Genomic DNA, 19,746 nt, shown 5'->3' on the forward strand with positions numbered 1-19,746 from the left:
GACCCATTTTCACCAAAACGTCAGAAGAAAATGCATTATAACAAACATGCAACATTGGCCACCCCTCTACCTTTAATAAGGGCCGAAATTAACTTATTTCTTCACAGAATTTATGACATCACCAATTTAACTCCTCACTGCTATTATTTTGAAAACTTCCCTTTCAATTAATGATTCAATTACTCAGATTGAGTGTCACATCCTAATTATTGGGTCTGTTTTTCCCTATTACTCTACTACACTGACAAGTAAATTACTTGCTATGTAGAAATACTACTTATACCAAAAACAGTGATTTATCTGTTTTATGATGTTGGACTGATATATTTTGAACACTACTGTACAAAGAGATCAGAGCAAATAGTATTAGTCTTCCTATAGGCAGCCCTGTGGATGTGCCCTAACTGTTTCACATGGGAAAACTCTTTAACCATCATCAACATTTTTTTTCTTGTAGCCAGCTAAGCATCACTGCCATTCTAGGAAATTCAATCTTGAAACCATAGGAGCAGCAAAGGCAAGTAAAACCAGCCTGCATTCGATGGGTCTTTATTTTCCAACCTGAAATCCATCTTAAGCAGCAGTTCTATCACCATAGTCCTTAGCGCAAGCAGCACTTCGGAGTCACTGGAGGAAGATCAGAAGAATGAATACCACCAAGGGAACCTGCAAAATTAAACCACTAAGAGATACCAAGGGCCCCCTGAGGACTCCCTAGCAGTTGCTGTGCAGTTCTACTGACAGTAGAAGCCCTAGGATATCTGCATATAATACAATCATAGACATCTATAATTTACTTTGGATACTAAACAAAAAATTATATATATGTTTTTTTTTTTTACTGGTAAATGGATTTTCCCAAACCAATGACAGCAGCAGTATGTAAAGGACAAATAAATAGGTGGCAATGGCCAGCTATTAGGGGTTGGGGGAGGTCATGTATGGGTCATTCCGTGTCAGTTCAACCAACGCTCCCGGTCGACCATCTCAGATTTCAATGAAACTTTGCACAAAGATAGACCCTGACCCTAAACTAAGATAGCCAGAATATTAGGCTTCAAAGTGCTTTGGTTCACGAGCTACAGGTCTTAATCTAGGGGGTTGTCATGTGATTACAGCGCGCAACCTGAAAAAAGTGGCGATTTCAATCCATTGCCAAGCCAGTTCTAATGACTCTAGAGCAATGAAACTTTACACACTAGGAGAACTTTTGGTGCTGAATCCAGCTAAGCTACTCAGACTGCCACTCTTATCATCATTCTGCCACCATTGCATGTCAAAGTAGCTGAAAAATTCTATCGCGCAAAATAAAACTCATATTTTAAGCAGTAATAACTCATAATCAATGCAATCCAACTCAGCTATGAATTTATCAATGTGTACTCCATAGAAATGTTTCTCATTATTCCCATTATGGACCCAAAAGGATGCATAGCTCTTAAGATACAATGAGTCAAAAATGGCAAAAAACACTTTTTTGCTAATTTTTCCCTTTTTCAAAGGCGAAAATCGGAATGTACTCCATTTTTATTTTTTTTCATTTTTGTTCTATTTGGTTCTATTTGGGAAAATATCAATGCCTGTGAAGGTCCTATGCACTCGCGGAGGTCAAATAATAAAATAAGTGTAAGTTTTGCATGGATGTATAATTAGTTTAGAAATCATGAGAAGGTAAATTATTTTTGGAATGAGACAACTTTTTGTGCTCAAGAAACTTATGTGATCAAAAATTGCATGGCGAGTTCAGGTGAGCCACAAGCTTTGGGCTAAGATGGTCAGAATATCATTGAGTGTTGCATAATGATTGTGGTATAATACAGTGATCACTGGGCTTATTTAGCACTCTATCCAGATTGGATACTAAGATTATCTAAGGCTAGCATTTGTGTAATAATTAACTAGTTATTTATTACACAAATGCTAGCCTTAGATAATCTAAATATCCAATCTGGATAGAGTGCTAAATAAGCCCAGTGATCACTGTATTATACCACAATCATTATGCAACACTCAATGATATTCTGACCATCTTAGGCCAAAGCTTGGGGCTCACCTGAACTCGCCATGCAATTTTTGATCACATAAGTTTCTTGAGCACAAAGAGTTGTCTCATTCCAAAAATAATTTACCTTCTCATGATTTCTAAACTAATTATACATCCATGCAAAACTTACACTTATTTTATTATTTGACCTCCGCGAGTGCATAGGACCTTCACAGGCATTGATATTTTCCCATCTAGAAGGTCTGGGAACAAAATGAAAAACATTGAATCTTGTAGAGCAAAAAATTATCTTCCAAATAGAACAAAAATGAAAAAAAATAAAAATGGAGTACATTCCGATTTTCGCCTTTGAAAAAGGGAAAAATTAGCAAAAAAGTGTTTTTTGCCTTTTTTGACTCGTATCTTAAGAGCTATGCATCCTTTTGGGTCCATAATGGGAATAATGAGAAACATTTCTATGGAGTACACATTGATAAACTCATAGCTGAGTTGGATTGCATTGATTATGAGTTATTACTGCTTAAAATATGAGTTTTATTTTGCGCGATAGAATTTTTCAGCTACTTTGACATGCAATGGTGGCAGAATGATGATAAGAGTGGCAGTCTGAGTAGCTTAGCTGGATTCAGCACCAAAAGTTCTCCTAGTGTGTAAAGTTTCATTGCTCTAGAGTCATTAGAACTGGCTTGGCAATGGATTGAAATCGCCACTTTTTTCAGGTTGCGCGCTGTAATCACATGACAACCCCCTAGATTAAGACCTGTAGCTCGTGAACCAAAGCACTTTGAAGCCTAATATTCTGGCTATCTTAGTTTAGGGTCAGGGTCTATCTTTGTGCAAAGTTTCATTGAAATCTGAGATGGTCGACCGGGAGCGTTGGTTGAACTGACACGGAATGACCTGTATGATTGTTTTGGTCAAATTCATGATATCTTAGCACATTCCTATGATTATTTTATATTTGTTTGTAATTGGATTGGCTCTTGTCCATAAAAGTTGAGTGATGGGGAAATAAGGTGTTGTTATGTAGTATAGTGCTTTATGCCTGTGGCGGGCAGCCTATTAAACTCTGCCTCTGTCAGCAAAGTGAAGGGTGACTGATGGAACAACCTCACTCTGAAACCACTTAGATGCCACAGTCCCTATTGATTGCAGCATCTAAGGGGTTAAATGGCCATGATCAGAGGTTTCTGCAATCCCAGCTATTAAAGCAGTAGCCTGGCTGTCACTGGACAGCTGCACACCAGCTTCTCCTGGCACAGGAAAACTGTGTTGCTTTTAACTTTCCCTTTAATTGCCTATTTTTATAAACATGAGTGAACTATACAAAATTCTGCATCCTTGGGCAAGACAAAATTCACACTTTGTAGATGCAACCCATAATGTGCGTGATTGGCAATTGGATGTTGCAAGGAATAAACATCCGCAAACATTGCATTATCTGCAGTCATGATCTAAGATCAGTGTAATTACAGTATACACTAAAGGGACATATTTTTTAGAGACACCCATCTAGTAGCGCATTGGACCTCCTTTGGCCTTTAGAACTGCAGCAATTTTTTATTTGGTGTTGCGTATTTCACTGTGGATTTTAAGGCTGGGTTCACAAGGGACAGATTTGCTGCGGAATTTCCATGTGGATTGTCCGCATGGAAATTCCGCCCTCAGCTTCTAATCCCGGGACTAGCCAGCAACGTGGATGAGATTTTGTAAAACTTTCGTCCACGCGCTGCAGCCAAACCGTGCGGAAACGACCATGCGATGTGGGAATTAAAGACACAGCATGTTAATTCTTTTTTTCTGCACCAGCCTCTCTCCTCTCTATGGGGAGAGATGGCCGGAGGAGAAATGCAGGCGACAAAGCCGCTCCAAAACCCGCAGCTGTGGTTTTCCAGCGGAATTCTGGCAGATTTTCAGTGTGGCCAATCCGCTGGAAATCCGTCCTGTGTGATCCCAGCCTTAATCAATGCCTTTTTCTTCAGTCCTGCATGAAGACAATCTGCAATGACAAATCTGCAAAAAATCCACAAGATTTGATACAGATTTCAATTGCGTACTTCCCTGCAGATTTTCATTAGATTTGGTGAGAACATTTTCCACAGCCCATCAAACCCATGTGGACACTATATAGTTAGCTCCTAAACTACCTTTATAGGCAACCGTAGGCAGCCAGAATACTATGTATTACATATACAATATATCCATGCAGAGGATTTGAAGCTCTGCATCAGAAAAACAGAGTTAGAGCCACAATAAATATATATTAATTGGGTTTTCTGAGCAGTGTTTTTTTGTAAAACACTGTTCCCCATGCAATAAAATAACTAACAGTCATATATTTGTCTTTCCCTTTCCTGCGCCACTTCGGGTCTCCCCTGTGACCTCACATTTACAGGCTTCCCCTGTTTACGGGACAGCAGAGCTCTAGCATTGGCTGCAGTGTCTGTGACATCCCGTAACTTGGACAGGACTTAAGCCTGTAAAAAAAACACAGAAGCAGAGGAGCGAGCAGTGGGGAGCAGGGAATGGGTTTTACAAAAAAAAAAAACCCTTGGAAAACCCCTTTAAGAGGTTAATCAGCACCATTTTTTTCACTTCTAGGAATCTATGGACACAACCTAAAGTATGATGACAAAGTATAAGAAGTTCTATGTGACTATTTGTTCCATAAAAATCTGAGTTTGGACATCTATTATCTTGCCTGATTACCGGCAGGACTGATGTAATGCTCACATTGTGCTGAGCTCTGATATACCGCCGTGTAATATCCAGCCAGGGAAGCAGGTGAAGGAAATCTTAATGAAAGAGCAGTGAATCCTCCCTCAGTGTCAATGCTATCATTCATCTTTTAATATTTTGTGATGTTTAGTCATCGGGAATAGATAAAGCCCTGTCCTCTCGTACACGTCTCATTTCCGGGACTTCAGGATATTAGTTTAGAGCATGCTGATAATAGTCTTCGGTAAACTAGAGCAAGGTCATAGCTAAGACCTGTGTTTTGGGCATTATATCACCATCTTCATGCTGACTTTTGTGGCTGCATTGGTGTATACATTGGATATATTAACATATTCAATGGGATATTCAGCCTTGACCTCACGAGACAGTCCACTGTGGTCTGCATAGATTATGTGAGTAACATTCTGGTTCAGGGTAGAATCTGACCTGCGCTGCATGTTGGAAGTGGGCTCTTCATACATATCTAAGGCGACCCTGTAGTTTTGGAGAAGCAAAGATTGCCAAACCGCTCCTCTGACTTCCTGTTGCACACTGTGTGTAGTAGGAATCGGTAGTCTGAGATACTACATGCTGATCTGACTGGTCAGCACTGGTTAATCAATGCAGATGTAGGGTCCTAGACTAGTGATGCTTACTAATACACAGCGCGCACCAGGTAGCTGGAGAAGCTGGTACGGCCATCTTTGTTTGTCCAGGTCTGGAGGGTCGTTTTAGGCACTATAAGTAAAGTTCAGCCCTAGCAGACTTGATCCTACATATAGTATATAAGAACATCTGATATTTCAACATCTGCTTTAGTCAAGCAGAAGGTTTATCCCAGAGTTATATAATTAAAAGATTGCATTACTCTGCATTGAAAGTAAACAAGTTTTACCCCGATAGAGAGCCTTCTTGTATGATATATCCTGTTTACGTTCTGTTGCGTTACTACCACCCTGCCAGGACGTAAACATCCATCCTGTGGTGTTAATGGGCTAATGTATTCATTGCACATTTGCAGAAGAGACAGAAAATTTCAGAGATATAAATATGGTACTGTACCTTGCATGAGTTGTCCCGTTGTAAATTATTGTTGACCTAGCCTCAGGATAGGTCATCAATAGTAGATCAGTGAGGGTTTGCTGCCCACAATCTCTGCCAATCAGCTGTTCACCGGGCACTTGTGTTTGTTCACTGAGCTGATTTCTTCAGGAAACAGACAGCGGTGGCCAGGCTTGGAATTGATGGCATTGAAGTGAATTAGAACTTAACCTACAATACCAAGCCTGACCACTGCAGTGGGGACGGAGCTGTCTGCTTCCTGTAGAAATCAACTCATTGCACAACCCCACTGGTCCTGTGAACAATGATTAGTGTGGGTTTCCAAGGGGCAGATCTACTATTGACAGTTTACAACTAGTTTGCAGTCTACATCTGCATTGATTAACCAGTGCTGTCCACATGAGCAGTGCTGACCAGTCAGATCAGCATGTAGTATCTCAGACTACCGATTCCTACTACACACAGTGTGCAACAGGAAGTCAGAGGAGCGGTTTGGCAATCTTTGCTTCTCCAAGATTACAGGGTCGCCTTAGATATGTATGAAGAGCCCACTTCCAACATGCAGCGCAGGTCAGATTCTACCCTGAACCAGAATGTTACTCACATAATCTATGCAGACCACAGTGGATTGTCTCGTGACAATCCCATTAACCCCTTAGTGACAGGCCTATTTTCTACTGAATTACCAGGCAGTTTTTTTCATTTATTTATCATTGCGTTCCAAGAACTATTATATATATTTTTTTTATCAACATAGCCATATTATGATTTGCTTTTTGCAGTATAAGGCCTCATGTCCACGGGGAAAATCAGGCCCACCGCGGATTCTTCATGGAGAATCCCGCAGCGGGTCCCTCCTTTCCCGGGGACATGATGCTAAAAAATAAGAAATTTCCTCACCTGTCCGGACGCTGCGGACCTGCCCTCCGTCGCGGCCGGATCTTCTTTCTTCGGCCTGGCAGATGTGCTCGGCAGCGTGCCGCGCGCATGTGCCGGGCACTCCATTTTTTTTAAATTCCTGCCCTCCCGCACGCGGAGAGCAGAACTTCAGGCGTGGGTGTACCGTGGATCCGGACGGCTTCCATAGACTTCAATAGAAGCCTGTGGGAGCCGTCCCCGCGGGACACCCGCACTAAAATGGAGCATGTCACGTTTTTTTCCCGCACACGCAATTCGCGCCTGAAGGGGCAAATGACATCCACAGGTATTTAACTACCTGCAGGTGTCCAATGCATCCCTATGGGTGCGGATCCGCGTGCGGGAAAAACGCTGTGGATTTAAAATCACAATTATCCCGTGGACATGAGGCCTAAGGCTGCCTTCACACAAGTGTAAGCCTATTTGTGCACGCCTGTTTTCTGCATACTTGTGGAATGCTTTTTTGCACGCACACCAATGTATTTTGCTGGACCTTTTGCCCCCGCAAGGCATGTTCATTTGCTCGCTGCAAACAAAGACGCATCGATTGAAATGGCTAATTAGTTCTATGGAGACATTTGGTGAGCAAATATGCAGAAAAATAGAGCATGTCTTCAAAATGCAGGCGCAAAAAACGGAAATGTGAATTATACAATTGAAATAAATGGGTGCTTTTCTCAGCGTATTGTGCACGCAAATATGCTCATCTGAAGGCCTAAGTTGCAGTTTTTAAATGGCAGCACTTTGAGGAATACATAATGTATTGTTTAACATATATATATATATTTTTTTTTTTTTAAATATGTTACCACTTTTCCACAATGAAAACACTTAAAATGATTGTATTTGCATTGCTGCAATCCAAGATCTATAACATTTTTATTCTAAATTATGGTGCTTATAGATTAGGTGATGTGGAGTCTGGGGAGCCTCTTTTCATACTTGCCCGTCCTCAGTTCCTCTTGTCCCTCAGCAAAGTCAGCACACACACATCATCGTGACTCTTCTCAGAAGGTGGTGTGCACACACTCACATAGAGATGAATGGGAATGTGTACGCACAACCTCCTGGAAAGACTGACGATGATGTGTGTGCCCTGACTTCGCTGGGGGACAACAGGAACTGAGGATGGGTGAGTATGAGACACAACTACTCGGACTCCACATCATCTAAACTATAAGCACCATCACTTAGTTTATGGTGCTTATAGTTTATGACAGGATCCCTTTAAATCAAAAATGTATTTGATGCTGAAATTACTTTCTAATTCAGCAGTTTATTATTAGCAGAAAATGTATTTAGCTCTTTTCTAATATGTGATTGTTCCCAGTAAGAGGAACCAAGTAATCTTGTAGATATGATACCTTTTAATGGCTAACAAAAATACATGATGTTATAGCGAGCTTTCAAACCTACTCAGGGTTCTTCCTCAGGCATAATGAAATAGATCTGAAGAGGCATGTATAAATATATATATATATATATATATATATATATATATATATACACACACACACACACGACATAGCACAGACATGATGTGATTAATTTGTACTTAAAACAATACCAGTACAGGATGAATAGAGGAGTAAATAATTAGTCCACTGATGTGAAAGTTTATTGTCCCTAAACTGGTGTTAGAGGTCACCAGGCCAGTGTGTTATCTCTTCTATAGATTTCTCATATTCTCCAATGTTGCATAAAAGCTATCATATCTACAAGACCGTATGCGTAAAACACTGCGGGTGTCCCAGCGTTTTACCGGTCTGTGTGATGCCAGCTCTGCCAGTAGAGACCACATATGGCAGTGAGTGTACCGTGCATAACAGCGTATCTCATATACATGGTCATGTGTAGCGTGACTTTGTCTTTATTTTTTAAATTCCCTACTCTGTTTTATAGCAGGGGTTGCATACGAATCGCTGCCCATATCCAATGTATTATGTATAAACAGCATTTGCATATGTTTTGCCAAGTTGAAAGGCAACAAGTTTGGATGCGGCTTTAAAGAAGGACAGATAGGCTGATGCAACTCAATTTTATTAATAAGGTAATATTTGAACATAATTATGTAAAAAAGGTGATATTTAAACTAAGTTACATGAAATATGTGATATTGCGTACACTTACAATATTTCTTAGGGAAACATTTCGTACTGATACCACCAAGGGATATACATGATCACATACACATTACAAAAGACACTTACATTACAAAAACATCATCTGTCTTGGAACATCAAATGCAGGACTAAGTAGCCAAAGACAGAGAACAAATCCCACCTGTAGGATCCTTCCTTAACGTCATCTGTCTGGACATCAGCTGTAGAAGTGCAGCGACCAGGAGCCAGGCCTTCAGCCAAGAAGACGGCGAGGTGCAAGATGGCGGTATATCGCGGTGGCACTACTGTCTCCTCTCCCAAGAGCCAAAGTACAGCCCAGCTGCGAGCAGGGGGGATAAGATAGAACAGTCATAGATTGTCTCTGTGATGCCAGTGCCCCTAGATAAGTGACGAATCACTCACAGTGAATAAATGAGTCTACAACCACAATGTCTTTCAAAACCGGGGGCACTCGGTTTTCTTTTACTCAGAGTTTCAACTCTTGATTTTCCATTACAACATAAGTGCTTTACTTTTAATGGGAAACAAGTGCTTCTTGAACAAATTAAGTGCTATGTTTCTTGACACGCTTACTTCCCTTGCACACCTCTCCAACACACTTGAAAAACAAGAAATTATTTTTCCCCCAAGGCACACTCATCCTCAGTCGTAGTTATCTGATGGACACTCTGTTCGGGCAGTCACTCCTGTCTTAGAAAGACTTCTCAAACTCTCCTTCTCCTCATCTCTTACTTCCCAGCAGCCTGTGCTAGCTGTTGTGGATATCGTTCCACCCTTGGCGATGCAGTTCAGTGGGCGAGTGTGCAACAACCATACTGCAACTTCTCCCCCATGTGGCGTCCCCTGAGCTCTAGTCTCAGGAGGGAATAAGTCTCCTGGCATATGAGATCAGACCGAGGCTGAGCCCCAGCAGGAGCGTTAGCACCGCTGACCTCAGCGCACACCACCTACTCTAACGACTACATCCTACACTCTGTTCTTCTCTCTCCTTTCTTCTAACTCCTCCCTAACCACTCAAACACCAATCACGCACAGCAGTTTAGGAGGGCAGACAAACAGACCTCTTCAAGGTTGATGACACCAACACATAGACCTAACACATGAACTTACACATAAGAATGAACAAACCGCAAGTGCTGGGGGGACCCCAACTCTGGATCACTACAGAAGCGGGCAGCAAAAGACAGAGAACCCCTGGGAAACTACATTGTGAGAGAGCATCCCCTACTTCCTGAGCAGGGGGTTGGACCCGATGACCCTGGAGGTCCGTTCCAACTCTACCATTCTATGACACTCACAGGTCACAGGCTTCTATCTTCCATGCATTGTCTCCAATCTTTTATACACTATAAAATAGCTTAGTCATCTACTATGTCTTCTGCATCCAGCTGTTCTCTGCTCGGAGCGCCCGGCTGTTATACAGCCGAGCGCTCCGAGTGGTGTATGCAGAACACAGCTGGACAGCTCTGTTCTTCATGTGTTCAGGGAGCAGGATACAGCTGAAACCATAGTATCATATCAGCTGTATCCTGCTGTGATTTCCTGATAACTGATCACTGATCTTTCAGTATGCTGAAAGACAACAATGAGCAACGCCTTAACGAAAGCTGCACGGTCAGTGGAGTTACACACAACGATTATCGCTCAAAAGATGGCTTTTGAGCGATTATCGTTATGTCTAAATGGGGCTTTAGAGTCTTGTCAAACAAGGCCTTACTTCAGACAATGGTGATGTTAGCACAGGATTACCCAGGCTCAACAGGTCTTTTACGGAGAGGTTCATAGTCCATGCCATGAAGCACTCATAAAAAATAAAATTATACAATCGTTATAGTTTATATTAATGGTTACTAAGGCATAAGATGACAGGCTGCAAATAGCCACTTTTATACATTTTCACCACAGCATACCCTGCAAATACAAGTGTATAGGGCTCACGCTGCGTGATACACAGAGAAATAGAGCATACTGCGATCTATTTCTCATGCGTATCTATTTCTTGACACGCAGTGTCCACACGCTCATGTGCAAGGATTAATGATAGCCCATTTACTTTCAGCCTGGCCCTACATCGCAGACATAATACGTGCCAAAATCCCTGTTGTGTGAATGAGCCCTTACTGAGAACAATCACATCGTACTCTACTGTACAAAAGTACAAACTTTCTAGTTTGTTAATGAGGAGAACTTATCATAGTAATAAACTACATTGGAGTGAGGTGTCCTCCAGTGAATACAAGGGAAAGGCTGAACAAAGAAATAATTGGCAAGAAATAGGCATCAAAGTCGGCTTAATGACTTTTGGCCACTTGTCTGAAATTGCAAGCATACAGATAGGGAAGTCTCACAAATCAGTTACCTGTATGCTGGCCCAAAGTGGTTCAGGCATAAAAATCATCATTAAAGTGGGCGGACGTCCAATTGTATAGTTGCTATTATATACTGTATGTAGTATTAAGAAGTTGCACTCCGTATTTCAAAACAGCAGTAATCGCTCTCTTTTTTTTTTGTTCTGTATGTCAATGATTGCAGCCCAAATAAACCGCCTGCTGTAGAAGGGGTTAATGTGTAGTAGAGTGACTTTTCCCTGCAGCCTTTTCCAGGCCAGGGCCCTTCATATTCTTTAAGGAAACCTCCGTCTTCTTAATATTGCTTCTAGCATGTGCTGCTATAGCCACAAAGGCGTACCAGCATGTATCATATGTTGTCTGGAAGAAAGATGAGCCCTTTATTAATATAATGAGAAGGAGGTATTCATATAAAATGCTTGGGGATGAAAGACCAACAATAGCTGCAATCTTGTGCGCCGATCAATCAGCTGATTTGCTGAGGTTCTCCTATAAATATAAAGAGCAGGGTTACAGAAGGAGCTGAAGACGTCTGTTCGGCACAAATAGAAGAAGCTGAGTCTGATTACAGCGCCCTCTGCTGCCCACTAGGACTATCTACAAGTCAGAATGCAGCCTGCAATGATGATGTTCTCCTCCAAATATTGGGCTAGGAGGGGAATGTCCTTGGATTCTGCCATGTCCGTTGATTTCCTAAGCAGTTCAGCAGTAAGTACAAATGAACCCATTTTAATGTCTTTACATTTTACTTTATTTTAATTCAGTCATTACATTAGATTTCATTGTCTAAAGTTTCACAAAGTTTAGCCGAACCGATTTACCTGAAGAACATGAATACGTTCTTTCTTCAATCTTAAATTTCTCACTTTTAAACCTGAGCATGTCTCATCCACTCACCAAGGTATTTATCAACAGCAATATCCCATTAGCTCTAATAGGAGCACAAAGCTAGAGTCATTTTGCAGTGGAACAAAAGTACCGCAAAACTTTGATGAATTACTTTTCCCTGTGCCACCACTTGTAGTTTCAGAGATGTATTACTGTGTTCACTTGGGTCTGCTAGGTGCTGAGTCTACACATCCATCTTGATAATGAATATACCAGTTCAACATGCCCTTCCATGAATGAAGCCTGCTGTTATTTCAGCCAATAAAACAATATTTCTCTCCAAACCATTTGTATTAGGATGGCTGATTTACCATTAGTCAGAAAATATCAAATTCTGCATTAATGTGAAATTCCTTGACTATGATTACTTTTATTGACAGAAAGCTTGATTCATCTAGAATCACCTTCATACTTTCATTGCTGGTCTTCACAGCAGCATTTGCATTAGTTATCCATTATCTATCGATCTGTCTGTCTACACTTGATTCATTTTTACAGTCAGTATGAAAATATGTAAATATAGGAGCATTCGGATGCCCGCATATATCAATATTGGGGTTATTTATTACAGTTTATACGCTAAAAATGCAGGAAATAAGTTTCTGTAGCAGCAAAAGAATTTCTTTCTGTTATCTGGGATAGTTTTGTATTTAATCCCATTAGTGTTACGTGTAATGATATAGCTTCAAACCATGATAGGGCCCTTCCTATGGTTAACCAGTACATAGACTTTCATTAGTTAAATATATGCCAAAACAGTGTCGTTTTGGTATATATTTGGCCAGTAAACCCATATGGTGCCCATTACATATTTTATTGAGCAAACAGCAGGTGTATGCAGCAGCCATACATCTATATACCAAGTAGGGGGCAGCACACTCTTTAAAGTCTTTTTGAATTACTATTATAGTTTTATTATTGACACATGATTATACACCGCAACGTTTCGCCTGAATGCCCTTCTTCAGGTGTGATAGTTCTGCAACCTTGGATTCAGGAGACGCATAGATTGTATGGAAGAATGTATTTGGATATCAAAAATGCATAAAGTGTCCCTATTTGCCTTCAGATTATTTGGTTCCTATAATCTCAAGGCAACTAGGCACACTTTGTCCACTTTTGATATCCAAATACATTCTGCCGTATAGTCTATCCGTCATCTGTACCCAAGTTGCAGAACTATCACGAATGCTTGAAGAAGGGCATTCCCCCGAAACATTGCAGTGTATAACCGTATCTACATCTGGAAATCAACAATAAAACTATAATAGCAATTCAAAAAGACTTTGAAGTGTGTGCTGCCCCATCCTTCCCCTGAAGTCCAACTGAGTCCTGGATGCTGGGACCCTTGGGAATTGCACCACGTTGTATATGCAGGAAGGTCTTGCCACCAACTCTTGTTTAGATACATTTATATACATTTTGGGCATATGTTTGGTAGATTGTTTCAAATGGTCGCGTCCAATAGCTCAAATTCAGCATGAACCTAGTTTAACAGTTATTATATACATTTTCTATTACGCAGCACTGTACAGACATTAACATCCATTCCTAAACGGTACTTAACATCATATTGCCCTATCTCCCTTATGGATGCGCATACAGTAACCGCCCGTAGATCGCCATTAATTGCTGGGCTGCACCTGGACTTGTTATTATTTCAATTGACAAAGTACAGATGCAGCCCAGCAATTAGCGGTAATCCGCATGCCGTTGCCATGAGTTATCTGCAGTCTGTACGCGTATTCTAACACATATGCACCAAAGCTGACTACATATAAGGCCAATTAATCTACCAGGTTGTGGGAGGAAACCAGAATTTTTTGATGGAAGACACAAACAAACACATATAAAACACAATTCAGATGTTGCCCCAATGCTGCAAGGCAAAAGTGTTACGTAAGTGTTTTTTTTTGTCATCAACACAGAAGGGGGTTCTTTACTGTAAGAGCAGTGAGACTATGGAACGCTCTACCAAAGAATGTGGTGATGGCAAAATCAATGAAGGAGTTTAAGAGGGGACTAGACATCTTTTTAGAGCGCTATGACATTACAGGATATATACATTAAATAGTCAGAAGGGTTGTTGATAGGGGGATCCTGAGAATGCTGGCCTTGGATTCAGGATGGAACCTTCTCTGAAGAGTGTCAATCCAGGGATTATTCTCACTGCCCTTATGGAATCGGGAAGGAAATTTTCCTCCAGGGTGGGGTAATTGGCTTCTGCCCCATTGGGGTTGTTTTGCCTTCATCTGGATCAACATATGGGGGCGGAAACAGGCTGAACTTGATGAACATTGACTTTTTTCGGCCTAACATACTATATTGCTATGTAATAAATCACCATCTTACTCCTCACCACCTTTTCTTCCCCTATCAGACAAGTTCATTGTAATTGCACATACAACTACTATGTATAAGGCCATCCTAATAGAAGGCAAGTGAGTATACTAACACATGTATGGTAAATATATATGGAAAAATGATACCTGAAGTCTGTCGAAGAGTTAAAATGCCTTCATCCTGCAAATGTTTGTAATGTGGAAGCGTGAAGAAGTAAATGACGTGCCAGGATTTATGGCATCACGACTGGCTGTATTAACAACTGCGCACTGACATTTAATTGAAAGTTCAATGATCATCTCTGGAGTCAATTAATCATTGCAAGCAGATTCCTAATGAGCATTTAAAGGAAAGGTTTTTCTTATCATTGCTATTACATCCTTATGAGTCGGGCAAACAACTCTTCATGTGAGAACTAACCTTTGTTATAATGTTGTGGCGTTTTACATCAGGGGATTCTACACAAATATGGCAGCTTCATTTTGAAACTTTTTTCTTGGTTTTGATCACTTTCTTTGAAATATAGTTTCTGCTGCAGCTAATAAAAATAAAATATATTCAGTCCGTAGAAATGGCTTTTGCTCGGATGTGATTATAGAACATGATGGTAATTGTTGAGGAAAGGGTATCAAGTTTCATAGTATGTAATTATTGGAACAATGCTTAGAGATTACATTGATTATTTGGCATAAAGCACGTTTATGAGTGGCGTAATGGGAAAAGGATTTATACGAGGTGTTCGGTTAATACAGTAGGGGCTGAATTAAGTTGATAAATAGGTGAGAAAGAAGCAATTTGAAGCACGCTCATCTGCAACTCATGACCTAGTTTGATGTTCGTGTGAGCAGGTTCAATAGAAAGCTGCATTGTTAATCAGTATGCATATTAGAAGGGCCTGTTTAACCTTGTAAACAGAAATAATGTAGTACTAACATGTTACTTGACTTAACATGAGCTGTTTCATTAACAGACCAGAAGAATAGGTTTTGTGTGATTGGATATATGTAAACAAATGACAACATATGAATTCTTCATCATTGATCCTCTGTTTCTAAGGTGCACAAACGTATTTGGTCTGAGGAGCACATTATCAGCATTGAGTGTATAGCAGAAGCATAGAGAACAGCTTGGACTATTACTATTACAGCCTATTACATTTCCCCTCACTTTGTAGAAACCTTTCTAAGCTGTAGAGAGATTCGTGCTGCTTGTAGACTGAATACAATTGCAGCAAACTCTCCTTGTGCCTTGACAACAGCTGCCTGACCCTGATTGCTAAAGTTCATTCTACCATCTGCTAGTAACCCTAAGTCATTTTCCATGGCTGTTTTACTAATTGTTTAACCATTTAAAAAGTAATTGGCTCCCCTCTGCCCAAGCCGCAAACCACCACGAATCTCTGCATGACATAAGATTCTTCTTTTCTGCAGTATAATTCTCTAATGCGAACGTGTATTGTGTCAGTTTTAGATCTGTCATTCTCTACGGATTCATTTTATAACATCTTGACTGGTGGTCCTTTGATCCATTTTTTTTATACAAAGCTACTGTTGCAATGCGCCAGACGCAATTAGGAATTGTGACGTCACAACGTCAGTCCCAGTCCATGAGACTATGCCTTCAATGCTGGGCGCCAATGAGTACCTTCTTCTTGTCACTGCAGAAGGCCCCTAAGGTGTTGTCTCATCTGTCGGAAATCCTCCAGTGGGTTCAGAGTATAATGTACCCTTCTTCTGAACCCTGCTACAATATTTGTATAGCGCCAACTTATACCGCAGCACGTTCAGGTAATTTATTTATTACCCCCACCAAGCTGGGTATGCATTTTACCGACCTCAGAAGGATGGAAGGCTGAGTTAACCTTGAGCCGTCTACCTGAACCAAGTGGGGATTGAACCTCCAACCTTATATGGACAGATTGGCTGATAGGTGGCTAATGGAAGTACATTTCTTTTGGTCCTACCTCTATATGGGTGCTGGTTATTTTCCTGCCTGAGGTTCTTAGCTGCTGTCTGCGGCTAAGAACCAGTGCTAATACTTTTACTGTGGATTTTACTCCTTATATAGACTGCTTTTCCATCCACTCTATAGTCTTCCCTAACTTCCATTAAGGGATAGACTATGTTCCTCAAGTGTTGCGTCCACTGGACGTGCAACCAAAATAACATAAATGAAAGGCACAACCGTGCAAAGAAAACACAAACTAAATGGGTGAATTCTCTGCCTATACTCCCCTAGCCCGGGAGGGGGCCCTGCCTACTCGGCAGACCGACCGCGCTGATAAGTGTGAGCCTGCACTCATGCCTGGGCCACTGACCAGTCCCTAATTGGGAGCCCTAGCACAACACAAAAGGAGAAACAAAACCAAACCAAACAGTAAAGAACTTAGCTTAATATGAAGAGCTTCCACCACTCTGTGTTGCTCCGACGCTGTCCAACATAGGACTGAAGTGAATTGACCAGCACAGGGGTCAAAGCCAGCACAGTTTAAATAGGAGCTGAGCTAGTCAGCACCAGGTGCTGAATGACATCACTCTTGCCACTACCACACCCTTCAGCTCCAGGAGAGGTAGGAATGCTGCTAAACCCTGGTCTGGCCTGAAAGCAAGGTGGGAACCTCAGAACGGCTGCAACAGTACCTCCCCTTCTAGGAGGGGCCCCAGGACCCTTAAGATCAGGACGACCAGGGTTTGATCTGTGAAATTTTTTGACTCGACGGGAGTCCAAAATGTGATTTATTACCAACTGCTCCTCCCCATCTGCTAGCACAGGAGCCGGGGGTGGAGGGTCATTCCCAGAATCTTTTGAGCAGAGATTTGTGGAAAACATTGTTAATTTTCATCGCACTGGGAATTTCTAACCGAAAAGCAACCGCGTTACTCTCAGTTATTTTAAATGGACCTATAAATCGCGAGCCAAGTTTAGCGGATGGTTGTTTGGGATTTATAACTCTGGTAGACAACCAAACCAAGTCTCCAACACGGAATTCAGCCCCCCTGAGCGGTGACTGTTAGCAACTCGCTTTCTCCGCCGAACTGCTCGCCGTAACTCTCTCTGGACCTCGGCAATAATAGGCCCAGAAGAATCTGGTTGCCCCAGTGCCGGAGCCGTAGCAACACACTTCTTCAATTTCTGAACCCTCTCAGGATCCATCTTAAAACCCTCTTGGGTATAATCTTTGAGCGTCAGTCTCTCAGGAGGGGATATGCAGCTCCTGGGGAGCTCGTAGTCAGGGAGGAGTTTAATTGCACAATCCCCCTGTCTGAACGGTGGCAATCTGTCTGCCCCCTCTGGGGAAAACCCATCAGAGAGGTCAGTGATGACTTCCGGCAGCTCTTCTGCCTGAATAGAAGCTTGATCGACAGAAATGCAACCAGACAAACAACCAGGGCTCCATTTAACAATGTCCCCCTTCTCCCAGTCTACTACCGGGTTGCGTAGACATAGCCAAGGCAGCCCCAAGACGACTTGCGAAGGGAGGGATTCTATGACATATAATGTTATAATCTCCATGTGGAACAGCCCAATTTTTAAACGGATGTTAGGCACACAAAACCTCAGACTTCTCCGCGATAGTGGAGCAGCATCAATGGCAGATACTGGGATGGGAGACTCCAGAGCCTTCATCTCTAAGCCTAAACGTTTGACCGTCTCCCGATGAATTAAGTTAATGCTAGCTCCACAATCCAGAAGGACTCTTATGGGACTGCCCACTCTGTCACAAAGGACCTCCGCAGGAAGCACCAGTCTGGAGGGTGATATCCAAGCAATTTGATGGCCTAGAGGGGTCCCCTCAGTAATCTCCAGGCCATCAAGTCCTGGCTGGCAATTATGACGGGAACAACACTGAGCCATACGACCAATGCGGTTACAGGAAAAGCATCGACCTTTACACTGTACTTTGTTCCCACTCCTAACCCTTGCAGCCAGAGACCCCAACTGCATGGGCTCCTCCACATCTGCAGATAAGAAGCCAGATCTATGGAGAGTTCCTGATGCCTCTCCCTGATCCGTCTCCCAGCTTTGATAGCCAGAGACATGGCCTCATCTAGACTGCAGGGTACTGGATAACCTACCAGTACATTCTTGATTTTATTGGATAGACCCCAATGGAACTGGCTCTTTAAAGCAGGGTCATTTCACTGGGTTTCTGCTGCCCAACATCGAAACCCAGCACAATAATCTTCGACAGAGGAGTCTCCCTGTTGTAAACGTCTGATATTCCCTTCAGCCACCGATGTCTTATCTGGGTCATCATAGATAAGACCCAATGCAGCAAAAAAGTTATCCACTGAGTCCAAGGCCTCAGACGACGGGGGCAATGAAAAAGCCCATGCCTGTAGCGCCTCTGCAGTCTGGACATGACAATGCCCACCCTCTGGGCGTCGTCCCTTGAAGACACAGGACATAGTCTGAAATAGAGCTTACAGGCATCCCAAAAGGATCCGAATTTCTGCCTATCACCAGAAAAACGGTCAGGTAGCTCAATTTTTGGTTCCTTGCTGGGAACCTGCAGCACAGTTTGTCGCTGTTTTATCTCAGCGAGGTCAGCAGCCAGCGTGCCAAGCTGGTGCCACAAAACCTCAAGGGGATTCATAGTAACAGCACAGAATCTCCCTGAGTAGGTAAGGGCTGGTCAATCTGTTGCGTCCACTGGACGTGCAACCTCAATAACATAAATGAAAGGCACAACCGTGCAAAGAAAACACAAACTAAATGGGGGAATTCTCTCCCTATACTCCCCTAGCCTGGGAGGGGGCCCTGCCTACTCGGCAGACCGACCGCGCTGATAAGTGCGAGCCTGCACTCATGCCTGGGCCACTGACCAGTCCCTAATTGGGAGCCCTAGCACAAAACAAAAGGAGAAACAAAACAAAACCAAACAGTAAAGAACTTAGCTTAATATGAAGAGCTTCCACCACTCTGCGTTGCTCCGACGCTGTCCAACATAGGACTGAAGTGAATTGACCAGCACAGGGGTCAAAGCCAGCACAGTTTAAATAGGAGCTGAGCTAGTCAGCACCAGGTGCTGAATGACATCACTCTTGCCACTACCACACCCCTCAGCTCCAGGAGAGGTAGGAATGCTGCTAAACCCTGGTCTGGCCTGAAAGCAAGGTGGGAACCTCAGAACGGCTGCAACATCAAGTTTGAGATGTGGGGTCATTCTTATTGCAGCAACTTTTAGGCCTCAAGTCCACTGACATATCGTCAAAATGCTGCAGGTCTCCACGGAGCGCTTTACTGGTATTTGTAAATAGCGGGTCTGCAGGCAGAGAGTCGGCAGAGACTGCATATGGCTGCGAGTGTACTGCTCATGACTGCGTATCACATTCACATG

At 42.3% G+C, this 19,746-nt stretch overlaps 1 protein-coding gene across 1 annotated transcript in view; it reads left to right on the forward strand.

Annotated features, from left to right (window-relative positions):
- Positions 1–11,783: 11,783 nt before the first annotated feature.
- The window catches only part of TPH2 (tryptophan hydroxylase 2), a 277,456-nt gene continuing 269,493 nt past the window's right edge, over positions 11,784–19,746 (forward strand). Inside the window, exon 1 of the mRNA XM_066589875.1 lies at positions 11,784–11,882. Within this exon, the coding sequence (XP_066445972.1) occupies positions 11,784–11,882 (99 nt within the window). The remainder of the gene's footprint in view (positions 11,883–19,746) is intronic.

Source organism: Eleutherodactylus coqui, chromosome 2, assembly GCF_035609145.1.
Source record: "Eleutherodactylus coqui strain aEleCoq1 chromosome 2, aEleCoq1.hap1, whole genome shotgun sequence".
NCBI classification, from domain to species: Eukaryota; Metazoa; Chordata; class Amphibia; order Anura; family Eleutherodactylidae; genus Eleutherodactylus; species Eleutherodactylus coqui.